Source organism: Hyperolius riggenbachi, chromosome 7 (genome assembly GCF_040937935.1).
Source record: "Hyperolius riggenbachi isolate aHypRig1 chromosome 7, aHypRig1.pri, whole genome shotgun sequence".
Taxonomy (NCBI): Eukaryota; Metazoa; Chordata; class Amphibia; order Anura; family Hyperoliidae; genus Hyperolius; species Hyperolius riggenbachi.
The window spans coordinates 165,680,748-165,699,886 of NC_090652.1; the positions used below are offsets into that span (position 1 = coordinate 165,680,748).

The following is a 19,139-nucleotide window of genomic DNA, read 5'->3' on the forward strand; positions in this document are numbered from 1 at the left end:
CCTGGGTCCCCCGAACTGCGCTCCCCTCCAGCCTTACATAGAAGCAGCCGCTATCTGTAAGACGCACGGGCGGGGAGGACTCACCTCTTCCCAGCGTGCGCTCCACTGACATCACTTCCTGCAGCGTTGCAGGAAGTGACGTCAGTGGAGCGCACGCTGGATCGAGGAAGAGGTGAGTCCTCCCCGCCCGTGCCTCTTACAAATAGCGGCTGCTTCTATGTAAGGCTGGAGGGGAGCGGAGGACGGGGGACCCAGGCGAGGGAGGGGGGGGGTCCGACCCCCCCCTCCCCGCCGCTAGGCCCAATACCCCCGTCCTGCCAGCTACCCCTCCAGCTCGGCGGCCGGCTCCCCGCACGGACGGGCGGATGCCGCCTCTGGAAATTTGCCGCCTGAGGCAAAAGTTTCACCCCGCCTCATGAGCGGGCCGGCCCTGTACACACAATGTAACAACTGGGGAATGTAAACAAAAGATAATGTTATCTCCTCTCTGGATTCGGATCACAAGCTGAAGGGGCATTCCACTGCAATACAAAGTGCTGTATTTAACTGTTTGAATGCTAGTAGGTTTAAGGTTGTAAAGAATCTTTTAAAGCAAGGAAGAAATGCTGAGTTTCAGACCACTTTAAACAAAGGACATACCCACTAACAAGTTTTGCAACAAAAATTATTTGAACAGCATAATTTTATAGCCTGGTCAGCTGTCTATGAGCCTTTAAATGTAAAACCCCACGGGAAGGGTCATGGTTTGCACCATGTCAACAATAGCAATAGCTGTACAAGGATATCAGTAAGGAGCAAGGACTACTTTGACTACAGAATGGAGACACCAAGAGCCCAATATAGTGTAGTATGTACTGGTATGTGGATATGACAAGTACCTATTTATACTCACAAACATGGGCTACCATCCAGGTAACCACTATACAGTGGTTTGCAAAAGTATTCGACCCCTTTGAAGTTTTCCACATTTTGTCATATTACTGCCACAAACATGAATCAATTTTATTGGAATTCCATGTGAAAGACCAATACAAAGTGGTGTACACGTGAGAAGTGGAATGACAATCATACACGATTCCAAACATTTTTTGCAAATAAATAACTGCAAAGTGGGGTGTGCGTAATTATTCAGCCCCCTTTGGTCTGAGTGCAGTCAGTTGCCCATAGACATTGCCTGATGAGTGCTAATGACTAAGTAGAGTGCACCTGTGTGTAATCTACTGTCAGTACAAATACAGCTGCTCTTTGACAGCCTCAGAGGTTGTCTAAGAGAATATTGGGAGCAACAACACCATGAAATCCAAAGAGCACACCAGACAGGTTAGGGATAAAGTTATTGAGAAATTTAACCATTTACCGCCATCCTAACGTATTAAAACGTCATGCTTACCGCTATTAACAGCAACATGACGTTTTAATACGTTGCGCATTCCCGCCGCTGCTACCGCCGTGTGTCCGCCGCTACCGCCACCATTACCGTCGGGATCCCGTGCTGGGTGATTGGGGAAGAGGACCGAACAGTCCTCTACCCAATCGCAGTGCCTGGAGTGAATGGACGTGACCGCGAACAGCGGCTACGTCCATTCACATAAACAGGAAATGTAACAGTTTAATAAAGTGTAAAAAAAAATAAAAAAAAAATGAACACGTCCTATGAGTGTTTACTAGCGCCATCTTGTGGCCAAAAAGTATATTACACCTACAAAATACATACATTTTCAAGTATATACACATCATTAATAAAATTACACTTCCAACCCTCCCCCCCAAAAAAAACACTTGTAAAAAAAAAAATCAGCTTAAAAAAAATAAATAAATAGTTGCCTTAGGGACTCAGCTTTTTTTATTCTATATTTTATGGGGGAAAATTAGTTTTAATTTATTACATAGGGGCTTGTAATTATGGCCAGAACAAACAGAAAAATAACCACTTATATTTCAAAATAATATACTGTCGCCATACATTGTGGTAGGGACATAATCTAAACGGTTTAATTATCGGGACCACTGGGAAAATAAAACGTGTTTGTTTTATCCACAGGAGAATGTTTAATTTTAAAACTATAAAGGCTGAACACTGAGAAATAATAATTTTTTTTCTTTTTTTTCTGTTTTTCTCATTAAAATGCATTTAGAATAAAAAAATTCTTAGCAAAATGTACTATCCACAGAAAGCCTAATTGGTGGCGAAAAAAACGAGGTATAGATCATTTTCTTGTGATAAGTAGTAATAAAGTTATTAGGGAATAAAAGGGAGGAGCGCTGACAACTGAAAATTGCTCTGGTCCGTTAGGATAAAAACCCTTGGGGGTGAACTGGTTAAAGCAGACTTAGGCTACAAAAAGATTTTCAAAGCCTTGAACATCCCACGGAGCACTGTTCAAGCGACCATTCAAAAATGGAAGGAGTATGGCACAACTGTAAACCTACCAAGGCAAGGCCGTCCACCTAAACTCACAGGTCAAACAAGGATAGCACTGATCAGAAATGCTGTCAAGAGGCCCATAGTGATTCTGGACGAGCTGCAGAGATCTACAGCTCAGGTGGGGGAATCTGTCCATAGGACAACTATTAGTCGTGCACTGCACAAAGTTGACCTTTATGGAAGAGTGGCAAGAAGAAAGCCATTGTTAACAGAAAAGCATAAGAAGTCCCGTTTGCCGTTTGCCACAAGCCACAAGCCATGTGGGGGACACAGCAAACATGTGGAAGAAGGTGCTCAGATGAGACCAAAATGGAACTTTTTGGCCAAAATGCAAAAGCTATGTGTGGCGGAAAACTAACACTGCACATCATTCTGAACACACCATTCCCACTGTCAAATAGCCTCTGGCCCGGATGGAGTGTCACCAGCCTGCCTAAAAACTTGCGCTCGTCAGCTTGCTCCCACCCTCTCTTCCATCCTCACGAAGTCCCTCCAGGGAGGCAAAGTGCCCGCGTGCTTCAAGAGGTCCACCATTATCCCTGTCCCCAAAAAGCAGGGAACCCTTGACCTCAACAACTTCAGGCCCGTGGCACTTACATCCGTGATCATGAAAGCTTTTGAAAGCATGGTGCTTCCCCTCCTTAAGCACTCCACAGAGGGACTGCTAGATCCACACCAGTTCGCGTACAGAGCAAACAGGTCCACTGATGATGCCATTAACATCTGCTTGGAGCTCGTCTATGAACACCTGGATAGACCAGACTCCTACGCCAGGATCCTCCTACTGGACTTCAGCTCTGCATTCAATACCATCAGCCCCAAAATACTGCAAGACAATCTTGCCGCAATAGGAGTCCTCCCAACCCTACGCCTGTGGATCACGGACTTCCTCACCAACAGGTCCCAAGTTGTTAGGCTGGGCACCATCTCCTCACAACCTAGGACCACCAACACAGGAGCCCCACAAGGCTGCGTCCTGTCGCCATTTCTGTTCTCTCTGTATACAAATAACTGCAAATCCACGTCAGACTCGGTAAAAGTAATCAAATTCGCTGACGACACAACCATTGTCGGTCTCATCACCAATAATGATGAGGAAGAGTACCGCCACCAGGTTGAAGGTGTCTGTCACTGGTGCAGAGAGAACGGATTGGTCCTAAACACAGCGAAAACTGTGGAGATGATTGTTGATTTCAGGAGATGCGCCTCCACCCCACCCCCAATCTGCATCGATGGCAAGGAGGTGGAAAGAGTCCCCAGCGTCCGCCTTCTGGGCAGAACCATCTCAAATGACCTGAAGTGGAAGGCCAACACTGCCTCCACACAGAGGAAAGCCCAACAGAGACTTTTCTTTCTCCGCCAACTAAAAAAGTTTGGTATGGCCCAAAAACTTCTGACAAACTTCTACTCCGCTACAATCGAATCTGTCCTATGCTCTTCCATCCTGGTTTGGTATGCCAGCTCCTCTGCCAGCGACAGACTCAAACTGCAGAGGGTCATCAGATCAGCGGAGAGGATCATCGGGAGACCCCTCCCCTCTCTGGACCTCCTTTACCATTCCAGGCTGTTCTCCAGAGCATTAAAGATCACCAACGACCCCTCGCACCCAGGCCATCGCTTCTTTAGTCAGCTCCCCTCGAGCCGGAGACTCCGGTTCCGGTCCATCTTCACCAAGACCTCAAGGCATAAAAACAGCTTCTTTCCCTCGGCCGTCAAACTTCTGAACTGCCCAGCCCCACACCACAACACCATGCCGGCACTTAGGCACTCTACACACAGATAGACGTCGCTCTAGCTCAAGCTGACTTTTTTCTGGCTGTTCCTTTTTGGATGTTTTTTTTGGGTTGTAACTTATGCTACATTGTCTCTCTGCAAATGTTGTGTTCCTTTCTAACTGCTTGATTTGACCTGTATCTGTATCTATATCCTCTATCAGTACCCTGTACGTGCCAAGCCCAATTCTGGGCACGACCCAGTCGTGCTTGGCGATAATAAAGATTCTGATTCTGATTCTGAAATATGGTGATGGCAGCATTATGCTCTGGGGTGCTTCTCTTCGGGGACAGGGAAGCTGGTCGCAGGCCATTTGCAGCCTGTGAAGCCAACTTTTGTGGCCCGCGGAAGTGTCCTGAGGAGGAGGATCTGGGATTGTGTCATACTATGTCATAGGTTTAAACAGCATAGTCGCGTTCTTCGCAGTAGCCCTGTGATAGTTAGAGACCCTCATCCATTGGTTGCTGCAGGAACCACCCTACAATGGGAATCAGCCTTATTCTTATTGGAGGGAGGTTCCTGCAGCAACCAATGGGCAAGAGTCTCTATCACAGCGCTACTGCAAAGAACGCGAGAAACCTATGACGCAATCCTCCTCCTCAGCACGAATTCTTGCTTTGGCCCTCCTCACGTGCTCCGACTCTCCTTTCCCAGATGATTTGCCACTGCTCCAGCCTCTCATCCCAGGGGACAGTGTGACATCACACCCTACCAGCCTGTCGAGCTGAAAAAACGTTGCTTCACTCTGACCTTCACCCGCGGCTAGGACGCGGCAACTAATTGAGACCCCGGCTTCTGCTGAATAGTAGGCCTCAACTACCCTCAGCTCACACAGCATATGAGCTGGGGGGGGGGGGGAATCACCCAGAAAGCCTCTGCACACACACCCAGGTAACCCAGAAAATGGGCATCAAATGGTGAGTACAACAATTCTTGGTTTGCCGTTTTCTTTCCTTTTCCACCACTATGGTAACTGTTACTAGAAAAATGTTTAAAGAGATATATTTAAATTTTGTATGTATGTGTTCCGGCCCGCAAAATTTATCTTAATATCAAGGGCAAAAAAAGGTTGGCCAACACTGTTCTATAAGACTCAGTAGTATACCTAAAAGAACTTTTTCTATTTTTTTTTTTTTTTTGCAACAGTGTTAGTGCTCTTGCTCACTATGGGCTTGATTCACTAAACCTCGATAACTCATATCACGGCCGTACCAGCGTTTTCGCACGCATTTTCACTTTTTGCGCAATTGCGCAAAGTCATGATTGTGCACGAAAACGCGCACAAAAACGCTAGTGGATCAAGCCATGCGATTCCAAATTTGAGGCGATTTTACATAGCATTCCAAGTTGCGGTTTTTAATCGGTACTTCATGCTGCATTTTTTTATGCGTTTTACTTCTTGTTTTGATAGCATCCAGGGAAAATCGAAATCGTAAATCGGATTTGCAGTGTGCAGGAGGCCTAACTACAATTTAGTTACTTATTCTATTGCAGACATTGCCACATGATCAGCTTCTAAACATCTTGTTTCTAATTTCTCCTAAGGCAATTACGACTTGTTGATACAGATGAATTTCACAATCGCCAAGAGTCAATGGAGCTTTCCGTTTTCCAGAACCTTGTCATGAGAAACATTGATGCTGCCAAAGATAAACTACTTAAAAAGTATGTAAAATGTAATTGTTGGAGTAGAATCATGATTATGAATATGGGGCTGGAATTTACATACGGCATGTAAGGAGCCTTATACCACACTGCAGTTCAAAGAGTAGAGTAGAAGTTCAAATGTACTTGTACTTGGTGCATTGGTTTCCCTGCGCTGGAATATGACTGAAAGGATTGGTTGTTGTAGGGTTTTATATTTTACATTATTTTACATTACATTAAATAAGCTATATGGATTTGAAAATCTAAGTTAAGCAACACTAAACAGCTTATATTGCATATTTATATTTCTATTTAATCTGTATCTTTAAATACCATGCTGCGAACATAAATTCCAGGCTCTGTGTGTTCTGGTATCAGAAAGAATCAAAACAGTTAAATTATTATCACATAGGGCTTGATTCACAAAAGAGTGCTAACTGTTAGCACGGCCGTTTTCGCGCGAATATTCGCATTGCGCGCGATCGCGAATTTTCGCGCTAAACAATAACGTTTTTGTGCGCAAACGCGAATTTTCACGCGAAAACTATATCAATTTTGCGGTAAAATTTGCATTTGCACGCGAAAACGTTATCGTTTCACGCGAAAACGGCCGTGCTAACAGTTAGCACCCTTTTGTGAATCAAGCCCATAGTGCCCTTTTCATGTACCATGTATTTTATGTCACTACCAAGACAAATTTATTTTATGGGGAATATATGCAGATCTTATAGGGTTGATTAATGTCATGGAACTTTGCATGTGGCTACTGGCTATATTAACTTTCTTCTAATGCGTATGGACCTGAAGTGGTCTACAGCTGTGACTTTTGTTTACTGCTTATCCCACTACTGGTAAAAATCTATTAACCCTTCGCACACTCACATGCAAATGTTCAAACAATTGCATTCACAGATTCACTCATCCAGGCACAACTGTTATCCCTACAGCTAAATTAAAAGCCAGGGTTTTAGTTCACAGAAGAATGCATTCTTATGCTTAATCACCTATACTGCGCAGAAGTACCCAGGTAAACATAGGTGTCCTAACTCTGGCCCTGTAACATGCATAGTGCAGACATGCAAACACATTCATTGCATCAAACCTATCAATGGATTAGGAGCACACATCCTAACTTCCTCTCCTGGGAAAGACAGTGCATCTTACCAATCGCACAAGGGAGCTAATGTTATGTGTCCATGTGCACCATGCGCATACACCAGCATAAGCTGTCTGCATGCTGACAAACATACAGGGGAAGGGGGGAGTGCGCCGCCTTCTCGCTCTAGCGGCTGACGTCACTTCCGGAAGCGGAAGTGACGTCTGCCGCTAGAGCGAGAAGGCGGCGATGGAACGCAAGGAAGAAGGTATGTATCCTGACGCCGCTGCTGCCCGCTGCCCACACACGTTAACTAGCTGGAGGGGAGCGCAGAGGGGAGAGCCCCGAGGTGAGGGAGAGGAGGGAACTACCCCTCTCCCCGCCGACTGTGGGCAAGGCTTTCCCCTCATGCTGCCACCCCTCCAGCCCCCAAAAACCGGCCACGAGGGGGGCCCCGGGGGGGGGGGGGGGGGGGGGGGGGGGGGGGGGGGGGAGGGGGGCGCTCTGAAATTCTGCAGGGGGATTTTCTGGTGTCTGCTGCCCACATTACGATTTTCAGGTGTCTGCTGCCCACATTATGATTTTCTGGTGACTGCTGCCCACATTACGATTTTCTGGTCACTGCTGCACACATTGCGATTTTCTGGTGTCTGCTGCCCACATTACGATTTTCAGGTGTCTGCTGCCCACATTGCGATTTTCAGGTGTCTGCTGCCCACATTACGATTTTCTGGTCACTGCTACACACATTGCGATTTTCTGGTGTCTGCTGCCCACATTACGATTTTCTGGTCACTGCTGCACACATTGCGATTTTCTGGTGTCTGCTGCCCACATTACGATTTTCAGGTGTCTGCTGCCCACATTACGATTTTCTGGTCACTGCTGCACACATTGCGATTTTCTGGTGTCTGCTGCCCACATTACGATTTTCTGGTGTCTGCTGCCCACATTACGATTTTCTGGTGTCTGCTGCCCACATTGCGATTTTCAGGTGTCTGCTGCCCACATTACGATTTTCTGGTCACTGCTGCACACATTGCGATTTTCTGGTGTCTGCTGCCCACATTACGATTTTCAGGTGTCTGCTGCCCACATTACGATTTTCTGGTCACTGCTGCACACATTGCGATTTTCTGGTGTCTGCTGCCCACCTTACGATTTTCTGGTGTCTGCTGCCCACATTGCGATTTTCAGGTGTCTGCTGCCCACATTGCGATTTTCAGGTGTCTGCTGCCCACATTACGATTTTCTGGTCACTGCTGCACACATTGCGATTTTCTGGTGTCTGCTGCCCACATTACGATTTTCAGGTGTCTGCTGCCCACATTATGATTTTCTGGTCACTGCTGCCCACATTACGATTTTCTGGTCACTGCTGCACACATTGCGATTTTCTGGTGTCTGCTGCACACATTGCGATTTTCTGGTGTCTGCTGCCCACATTGCGATTTTCAGGTGTCTGCTGCCCACATTGCGATTTTCAGGTGTCTGCTGCCCACATTACGATTTTCTGGTCACTGCTGCACACATTGCGATTTTCTGGTGTCTGCTGCCCACATTACGATTTTCAGGTGTCTGCTGCCCACATTATGATTTTCTGGTCACTGCTGCCCACATTACGATTTTCTGGTCACTGCTGCACACATTGCGATTTTCTGGTGTCTGCTGCCCACATTACGATTTTCAGGTGTCTGCTGCCCACATTGCGATTTTCAGGTGTCTGCTGCCCACATTACGATTTTCTGGTCACTGCTGCACACATTGCGATTTTCTGGTGTCTGCTGCCCACATTACGATTTTCTGGTCACCGCTGCACACATTGCGATTTTCTGGTGTCTGCTGCCCACATTACGATTTTCAGGTGTCTGCTGCCCACATTACGATTTTCTGGTCACTGCTGCACACATTGCGATTTTCTGGTGTCTGCTGCCCACATTGCGATTTTCAGGTGTCTGCTGCCCACATTACGATTTTCTGGTCACTGCTGCACACATTGCGATTTTCTGGTGTCTGCTGCCCACATTACGATTTTCAGGTGTCTGCTGCCCACATTACGATTTTCTGGTCACTGCTGCACACATTGCGATTTTCTGGTGTCTGCTGCCCACCTTACGATTTTCTGGTGTCTGCTGCCCACATTGCGATTTTCAGGTGTCTGCTGCCCACATTGCGATTTTCAGGTGTCTGCTGCCCACATTACGATTTTCAGGTGTCTGCTGCCCACATTATGATTTTCTGGTGTCTGCTGCCCACATTACGATTTTCTGGTCACCGCTGCACACATTGCGATTTTCTGGTGTCTGCTGCCCACATTACGATTTTCAGGTGTCTGCTGCCCACATTACGATTTTCTGGTCACTGCTGCACACATTGCGATTTTCTGGTGTCTGCTGCCCACATTGCGATTTTCAGGTGTCTGCTGCCCACATTACGATTTTCTGGTCACTGCTGCACACATTGCGATTTTCTGGTGTCTGCTGCCCACATTACGATTTTCAGGTGTCTGCTGCCCACATTACGATTTTCTGGTCACTGCTGCACACATTGCGATTTTCTGGTGTCTGCTGCCCACCTTACGATTTTCTGGTGTCTGCTGCCCACATTGCGATTTTCAGGTGTCTGCTGCCCACATTGCGATTTTCAGGTGTCTGCTGCCCACATTACGATTTTCTGGTCACTGCTGCACACATTGCGATTTTCTGGTGTCTGCTGCCCACATTACGATTTTCTGGTGTCAGCTGCCCACATTGCGATTTTCAGGTCACTGCTGCACACATTAGGATTTTCTGGTGTCTGCTGCCCACATTAGGATTTTCTGGTGTCTGCTGCCCACATTGCGATTTTCTGGTGACTGCTGCCCACATGGCGATTTTCTGGTGACTGCTGCCCACATGGCGATTTTCTGGTGACTGCTGCCCACATTGCAGTTTTTTGGTGAACTCTGCCCACATTACGATTTTCTGTCCCACATTACGATATTCTGGTGAACGCTGCCCACATTACGATTGTCTGGTGAATGCTGTCCACGTTACAATTTTCTGGTGACTGCTGCTCACGTTACGATTTTCTGGTGACTGGTGCCCACATTACGATTTTCTGGTGAACTCTGCCCACATTATGATTTTCTGGTGAACTCTGCCCACATTATGATTTTCTGGTGAACGCTGCCCACATTACGATTGTCTGGTGAATGCTGTCCACGTTACAATTTTCTGGTGACTGGTGCCCACATTACGATTTTCTGGTAAACTCTGCCCACATTATGATTTTCTAAAGGCCCACATTACGATTTTCTGGTGAACTCTGCCCACATTACGATTTTCTGGCCCACATTACGATTGTCTGGTAAAATACTGCCCACTGTACAATTAATTTACAGTGAAACGCTGCCCCATTACGATTATTTGGCACCTATGGGGGGGGGGGGGGGGGCATCCAAATATTCGCAGGGGGGCCCAGTGATTTCTAGTTACGCCCCTGCCCTGCAGACTGTCAAATTGCACAAACACTGAAACTGATATTTCTATTTGGTTAATTTCCCTGATCCCCCATAAAACTGCCCCCGGGGATTAGTTGCATGGGGATCAGGCACAGGGAACCTGTTGCTGCACAACTAGGAGATGCCATGGTTGTTGAAATTTTCTGAAGTGGATCCGAGATAAACTTTTACTCATTGCATAATTGTGTTCCTTACATATAGTTTATAGGGCATTCCTCAAGCCAAATACTTTTTTTTTAAATACCCCAATTCCCTATAAACTAAACAAGCCTCGCCCACAGCTCCTCCAGCACCTAGGCACTCTGAGACCCATGTAGCAAGGGCATATGGGAGCTCAGTCTGGGCAGGAGGAGGAGGAGGTTACTAGCCAGAGATTTCAGAGGCAGAGGGGAGGAGGAGAGGGGAGTGAAGTTTTCACAGGCTGAAGGGTGGTGATGCAGAGCAGCTTGCCTATGGGTAATGTTTACAAGCAGAACATGGCTGCTGTCATTGTACCACAGGAAGAAGTAATCATATACTGTTGAAGCTGATAGATAAGATATATTGACAAGTTACTTGTTATAGTTAGTTTTTCATCTCGGATCCGCTTTAGGTATGGGCAGCAAGTCCAGTCAGTAAGTATATGTTACCATAGACATGTGTTTCTGATGTTAAATAATAGTTTTAAAGGCACAGGCTCATTCTAGTGAGCAAAATTGTGTCTAACAGGAGTAGGTAAGAATGTTACCTTTAAGTTAAAATCTAAAAAAAAGTGTGTGATGAGTATTTTTTGTACAGTGCCATGTAGTGGCTTAGTTGGAGATGAGTTGTTGATTTTAAGCTCACTGTTGTAAAGGTGATCCTAAAGTCATTCCATTTTAATTCACTCCACATTCTGTTGCTTTTCATGTGTTGGGAGCTCCCACTTGTTCTGATCTATTTAGTTGATTGACTAAATCCTCCCATCAAAGTATTATTGTGGTGCTCTTAACATACAGTATGCAGAAAACAAGCCTGTGGATATTTCAACTGCTGAATTCTAGGAGGACTTTAACCAAGCTGAGTGTGACTATCATATTGCCATGCATCTCCACCCATGCAATCAAATGGCGCACAGTGGAGTTCTTTTTAAAGTGTTACATTTCTACTATTAAGCAGTTGCATTGTATGGCTGTTGTTTTGTTTTCTTACTTGGTATAATATCATTATTTTGCAGGTGGTTTCCAGAAATTCAGAATATATATTACCAAGGTAACAAAAGAAAGCAAGTCCCCAGCAATAGCAACCATAAGAGACTTGAATCTTTTTTCAATTGTGTTGCCACATTAATGACGGAACAGCTGCAAAGTCTTGCTCTAGCATCCATGCAGGATTACACAGATTTGATTATACAGCCACCAGTGAGTAGACGCTTTTAACATTTTATCAGATATCTTATGAATGGTGCTGTTTTACATATTTGCACTTCCACTGAACCGTGGCTTGTGTGATATTTATCTGTATTAATTGAGCCTGCGATCACAAAAAATCGTTCCGGTAGCTTTTATTTGGCAATTCACATTTTCTTCTTCTATAATATTTATGTGCACACTGCACCATCCAAAATTAAGCTTGGCCACTAAGCACCTATGTAAACCGTGCACAATGTTTGGACAGTATATTTTTAAAGTGGACCTAAACTCAGAACTTCCTCTCTGCTCTAAAAAATAGGTAACTGCACAGTAACCTTCAAAGAAAAACATTTTTTGTTACAACTTATAGAACTCCTACAGAGATTCTGCAGTACTTATTTTCTGTGATTCCTGGGAGCACACAAAGGGTTAACCTTCAGCACAGTTAAGTGTGGTCTAATAGTAAGATCAGTGGACATTATCAGAAATAGACTTTAGTGTTCCATAAAAAAAAAAAATCTAATTATATTTTGCCACAGACGAATTCTTGTTCCACCGGGCTTATATCTGTTTCTGTATGCCAGCCATTGTAAAATAGTCCTTGTGGCATACGACAGCAGTTTCTAGTGTATTATGTTGCTACAGTATATAAGACACTGACATTACAATCAGATCTCATCACATTGGCCTAGCTCCAAAACCACCATCCCTAGTTCTTCCCCACCTGTAATTTCATGTCATTAGTCTCTAGCAACTAGCTGCTTGTGTGTGATGAAGCTACATGAAACAATAGCAGCAACTGTCTACATCATTTCAGCATACCTTTACTAGGGTACCCTATTGTCATGGTCTCTTCTACTTGTATTTTCCTGTCAATAGTGTCCTTAATTGATCTGTCAATAGTGCCCTTAATTGATATAAGAACTGCAAAACAACAGAAAGGAGCGCTCTGAGAGACTAAATAGTATGTAAAAGTCACTGTCCTATCCAGGACAGGTCTCACCTGGAAAGTATTGGCTGTCAGCGGTGTCCAGCCAATATAAGCATGTGTCCCCTTTAAGACAGACGGGAAACAGGCTTTCCGGGTGGGCTTCCAAGGTAGAGGGTCCGCAGTAGGTGATTGGTGCAGGTCCCAGCCAGTGGTATGGTCTGCAGCAGGCAGTGTATATTCCAGAACGCCAGCTCTCCCCTCCGTGGTGAGACAGCGAGAGAGCAGCTCCTGGGTGTACACAGCACTGCTGCTCGCTCTGCCCAAGAAGAAACAAGCGTCTAGCCGTTGCTGGGCAGCGCAGCGGCTTACAAAGGAGAAACTTGCGCAAGGCTATGAAAATGTTTAAGGAGGTGTATTGGCATTGGAGATGATGCATTTCACGGAGGAACCTCCGTTTCTTCAGATCAATCAAAAGCAATATGGCGGTGGTTACATTTATACATTTATAAACATAGAAGCATGACATGTGTCAAAAATTGGCCAATCGGCATGAAGTGGTATGGATTAATCGCAATAAACTTTATTAGGTTAAACAAGGGTGGGGAAGATAAATGCAAGGAAGGGGTAGTGAAAGATGATGCTGGGCAAAAACTGAATATGTTTAATGGGCTGGTCCATGTAAATAAATGGACACTACAAATTGAATCACTCTTATGGGTGGGGTTATGCTAATACTAAAGCTATGCTCAGTCAAATGCTAAAGGAGAATGAAAGGTTCAATCTCCACCATTTGAAACAAATGAAGGGGGGGGGGGGGAGAGAATGTACACATTCTCTTTCCCCCTCCCTGCCTCCCCTCCATTTGTTTTACAGATGAAGTAATATATCAATATATAGCAATTTATACTGATATTAGATAAAAGAAGTGTTTTTGATACTGAAACCAGAATAAATAATGTGAAATTGATTAATTTTATTATTTATGCTCTGCTATTTGACATTGCAGTTCCTCATTAGGGTGAGTATATAGCAGATAATAAAGTGCAGGAGTGTATACTTATTAAACATGTAAATATGTCAGAAATTGCTGTATTCAGTACTGTTATTATGATGATCGCCTTTCTGCTTACCAGTGCATTATGTTCTGTGATGCTAGCTACCCCAGAGCTTGCCCTCCTCCCATGCTTTATTTATAGTTGACAGGGTCATAAATCCATTCTGCTATCAGGGTCTGCTGTGTGTCCTTAGCCCTCAGCCCAGAGCAAATTGCTGACAGACCATACTGGAAGCACAGAAGAGCAGACAATCACACCACAGCCTGTGACCTGGACAGAAGAGAGATAAACACTACAGTGATGCTCACTTCCCCTAATGACCCAGAAAAGGGTGAAAAGCAGGGGAAGATGTACAGTGCATTTTTGTGTCTGTTTTGCATCAGCATGCTGTAATCCAACTAGCACAAGACTCTCAAGGAGGTTAATTGCTCTGGAGTCTGGATATAGCTGCTTCATGATTTTCCAGCAGACAAGTTTTTATGATTCTTCTCCATTGGCCACAGTGCACAAATGCTTTTCATAGGTTATAACTCTTACTAACCTAATCTGTGTACGAAAGCTGATTAAAAAGTAATGAGTCAGATTTACTTTTTCAGAGTCTGATGGTTTCACAGACTAGGAACATTTTTATTGTGGGACTAGCATAATTCATGTCCAACACGTTTTTAAATGCTTCAGAAAGGATTCAAAGACAAGTAACATACTGTTCCGTGACATACTCATCTAAAAGCATTGCAGGGAAATTTGGGCACTGGTGAAGCGGAAAGATGGCTCACCCTGCTCTAACTGACCTTTTTTTAGTTCCCCAACAGATGGCGCCCAAATTCACCGGTTTCTTGTAATTTGTGCTCTGGCTATTGCCGGTGCCAAATTACTCACCTGCCATAATTAACATTGGCCTCAATTTTGGTAGGGTTTACGAGCAAATTACTGCATATACAGTAATTTACTGCATGCGGTAATGACATTTAGCAATTCTGGTAGATTTTAGTCTTGTTTTACCGCATGTGGTAAATTTTAGTCATGAATTACCGCATGTGGTAAATAATGCGGTAAAGCGCGTGGTAATTTGCATTAATTTTACCAAAAATTGCTATTCTCATGGAAATGAGGGGGCATGTCAGCACATAATTTACCGATCAGTTTACGACCTGCCTGTACCTGGCGGTAAAGTCAATTTGTATGCATTTTGATGTTTTTAGTGGAGTTCCTATTCAGGCAGTGTTATAGAAAAGATACGTAGAAATAAAACTCCAAATATTTACTGGATTTTTTTATAGGGGATGCCTATTAGAGATGGCCCGAACGGTTTCCCGGCGAACTTGTTCACGCGAACAACGCGGTTCGCGTCGAAACGCGAACATATAGCGAGTTCGACTGCCCCCTATACTACATCATTGGGCTAAACTTTGACCCTCTACATCACAGTCAGCAGATGGCAGCCAATCAGGCTGCACTCCCTCCTGGACCCCTGCTGCCTGCTTTAGTGAGAGAAGGGAGAGACATTGGAAAGATAGGGAAAGCGTTACTTAGGAGTTCTTGTTAGCTTGCTCCTTGCTGATATTTGTTGCTGAAAAGCACCACAAAAAAAGCTCGTTGGAGAGCTAATGTTCTTGTGATGTGGTTTTTTTTGTGTGGCTCACTGGCACTGCATATACAGCCCTGTCTGTTGTAGCTGGCCCTTGCTAATTGCTATATTGTGCCAGGCCCAGCACATTCAGTGCATACCTTTTCACTGCACCTGTGTAACTGCACATTGTATTATACCACCAGGCACTGCATACCGTTCACTGCATCTGTGTGACAGCATACTGTTTTATATACCAGTCAGTGCATATCTTTCACTTGAATGGATCGCAGACTTGCCCTCCATAACAGATTCTCGTTATAGGAATTCAAGTGTATTCGTCTCATCATCATACAGCAGTCAGTGCATACCTTTTACTGCATCTGTGTGGCTGCACATTGTATTATACCTGCAGCCAGTGTATACCTTTCACTGCATCTGTGTGACTGCACATTGTGTTATACCAGCAGTCAGTGTATACCTTTTACTGCATCTGTGTGACTGCACATTGTATTATACCAGCAGTCAGTGTATACCTTTTACCGCATCGGTGTGAGTGCACATTGTATTCTACCAGCAGTCAGTACCTTTCACTGCATCTGTGTAACTGCACATTGTATTATACCAGCAGTCACTGCATCTGTGTGACTGCACATTGTATTATACCAACAGTCAGTGTATACCTTTCACTGCATCTGTGTGACTGCACACTGTATTAGTCCAGTCAGTGCATACCTTTCACTGCATCTATGACTGCACATTGTATTACACCTGGCAGTCAGTGCATACCTTTCACTTGAATGGATGGCAGACTTGCCCTCCATAACAGATTCTCGTTAAAGCATTTCAAGTGTATTGTCTCATTATTATACAGCAGGGCCTTGAAAGAGTCCTCCTGTATTGTTATTTTTCGTCACTAGATTCCTGAGCCTGGACTTGCGTGCCGTGCCTGCTACCTTCCTTGGATGTGTGGTGGTAGCCGTTTCTCAGGCTCCTACTCCGGATCGGAAGCGAACCCTGATTCCCGTTCCGTTACCCGTGGTCACCCATGGTACTGAGAAAGTACCATGGAAACTTTATCACACAGTTAAATGAATGGCAGACTTGCCTTCCATAACAGATTCTCGTTGAAGGAACTGAACAGACAGCAGAAAAAGTAATACAAAAATAAAATCTAAGCTTTAACAATGATAGAGAAAGTACTATCGACAGTCTGAGCAGTGATGAACCCCTGGACTACTGGGTGTGCAGGCTTGACCTGTGGCCAGTGCTGTCACAATTTGCCATTCAACTTCTGGCTTGCCCTGCCTCAAGCGTCCTGTCAGAAAGGATCTTTAGCGCAGCTTGAAGCATTGTCGGTGAGAAGAAAAGTCACCGAGGTCAAAAAAGTGTTCAGTACCTCACCTTTATCAAAATGAATGAGGCATGGATCCCAGAGGGCTACTGCCTGCTCAAAGACTAAGTCAGTCCCCACACGGCATCTCTGCCTGCCTTCTGGCCGCTGCTGCCTGCCCCAAGACTAAGTCAGTCCCCCCACACAGCATCTCTGCCTGCAGGGCGCTTGACTGCCTTCTCCGCCACCACCAACAGGGTCCAGGACTCCAGGTGGATTCCTGAATTTTTAAGGCCGCTAACAAAAAGAATAATAATTTTTCTGCTGCGTGTACATGCCTGCCTAATTTTTCTAGCTGCACTGCGGCTGCAACAACAAAACAAAAGGCATGTACAAGTGTAAGAAATGGACTGTGTGTTTCTCAGCTTGCTTTTGTTGAGCAGCCATTCCACATCTTTTCTAAGACAAAAGACTTCACTTCCTGTTAACTGACCTTAGGCGGAGATAAAGTTTAAATCTGCTGAAAAGCATCCTTTCAGCCAATGACATTGAGCCTCCTAAAGGGAAGTGATGTGTAGTGAGGGGGTGGAGTCAAGAAGTATATAGAGTCTTTTGACCATGTGGCTTTGGGTGCTTTTGTTCTTTGATCTGCTGGGGTGGCAAGTGGCCTTTTGCTGGAATCTGCTGCTGAGGCTGTTAGCTGGAAATCATGGCTAATGGTAAGATGTAATGGGTCTGTGTATTGTGGGCTGTATTTTAGGATAAATTGGGAAGCTGCACTAATGATATATATTAATGTATACATTGTGGGCATTGTTTCCTAAGCTTTATGTGTTTATATAGTTGGATTTCTCTGTACATGTTGTTTTCTGTAGTTCATCAGTATCTGTACCTGTATCGCAAATACCACTTGCAATATAAACTTTATTTATACTGTTGTTGATGTGTATTCTTTTGCCAAACGACCATCTAGAACTTATGAGAAATTGGTATTGTTGTCTTTATTAATATCCCATTGTTTACACAATATTTTCAGCAATATCGGATTTCTAACACAAGTGTCAATTCCCCTTCGTGATCGTTACCTTGCCGCGGTGAAGGGGCTTACGTATCACAATGAAGCAATGACCTATATGAGCGTGTTGGGGGGCACACCTGACCCAAGATAATCAGGTTGTTGCTTCATTGTGGTCAGACCAAATTCGATCAGCTGGACAGTCACTGTTGTTCTGTCATTGAGCTACCTCAGCCCGACCATATGGGCTTGAAAACCGCCATCGCCTGCACTCTCGCCATCGCGCGCACCAGTCCAGTACGGCCATCACTACACAAACAGCTGTTTGTGGTGCGTTACACACTGAGTTTGGTCTGTCAGTGTGAAGCAGTACACTACTTAAACTACCTGCTGATCCATGTATACACACGCAAGATGTTTTCAAGCACTTTATGCCTCCAATTTAGGAATGCAATGTGATTTCTGCCCTTTAAGGATTATAATCCTGCTGTGTGTCAAATCCATAATTTTCCCAATGACTTTTGCCGTGTATCTCACTCCGCCATGCCCCCCTTAAACATCTTTTTCATCACTTTTGTGACCAGAAACGGTGTTTGTAGTTTTTAAAGTTCGCCTGCCCATTGAAGTCTATTGCGGTTTGCATGGTTCGCGCGAACTCGAACTTTTGCGGAAGTTCGCGTTCGAGGTGCGCGAACCCAAAATCGGAAGTTTGAGCCATCTCTAATGCCCATAAATATACTTTTCATAGGTTGCTACATAGTCAAATACACCTTACACCCCTCAAAAAAACATCTTCCAAAGACTATCCTGACTTATGGAAGACAATTAAAGACTTGCCTACCGCTGAAATACAGCACGTTTTACCACACTTTTTACCACATGATCAGAAATGCAGAATAATCTTTAAGTGTTTTTTTTTAAAAGGGGGAAAATACTGCATGAGGTATCTTACAGATGAAAAAATATTTACCATACATAGCTACCAGAAGTGAGGCCATTGACTTTATCACCAGGTACAGGCAGGTCTTAAACTGATCAGTAAATTATGTGCTAACATGCCCCCTAATTTCCTTAAGAATAGCGATTTTCAGTAAATCGGTTAATGTAAGTTACCACATAATGTATTGGCTGTGGTAAAACGTGACTAGAATCTCCCAGAATTGCTAAATGTCCTTACCGCATGCAGTAATTTGCTCGTAAACCCTACCAGAATTGAGGCCAATGTGTTTAGTTCATTTGAATGAGATACCAAGTTCATTAAAGTTCACATAAACTTAACCTTCTTGCAATAGTTTTTTTAGCCTTTGCAATTTTGGCATCTATAACTGGTGGATGGTCACCTAGAACATGCGTCATCAGCCTCTTATTTGATGCTGACCTTAAAGTGCTACCACCACTGAACAACACTAGCATGCCTAATCTTTT

At 44.5% G+C, this 19,139-nt stretch overlaps 1 protein-coding gene across 2 annotated transcripts in view; it reads left to right on the forward strand.

Moving 5' to 3' along the window:
- LOC137524699 (dynein axonemal heavy chain 7-like) overlaps nucleotides 1-19,139 on the forward strand; it is a 565,826-nt gene that overhangs the window by 61,714 nt on the left and 484,973 nt on the right. For both annotated transcript variants that reach the window (XM_068244848.1, XM_068244849.1), the window contains 2 exons: nucleotides 5,744-5,863; nucleotides 11,639-11,822. In XM_068244848.1, the coding sequence (XP_068100949.1) occupies nucleotides 5,744-5,863; nucleotides 11,639-11,822 (304 nt within the window). The remainder of the gene's footprint in view (nucleotides 1-5,743; nucleotides 5,864-11,638; nucleotides 11,823-19,139) is intronic.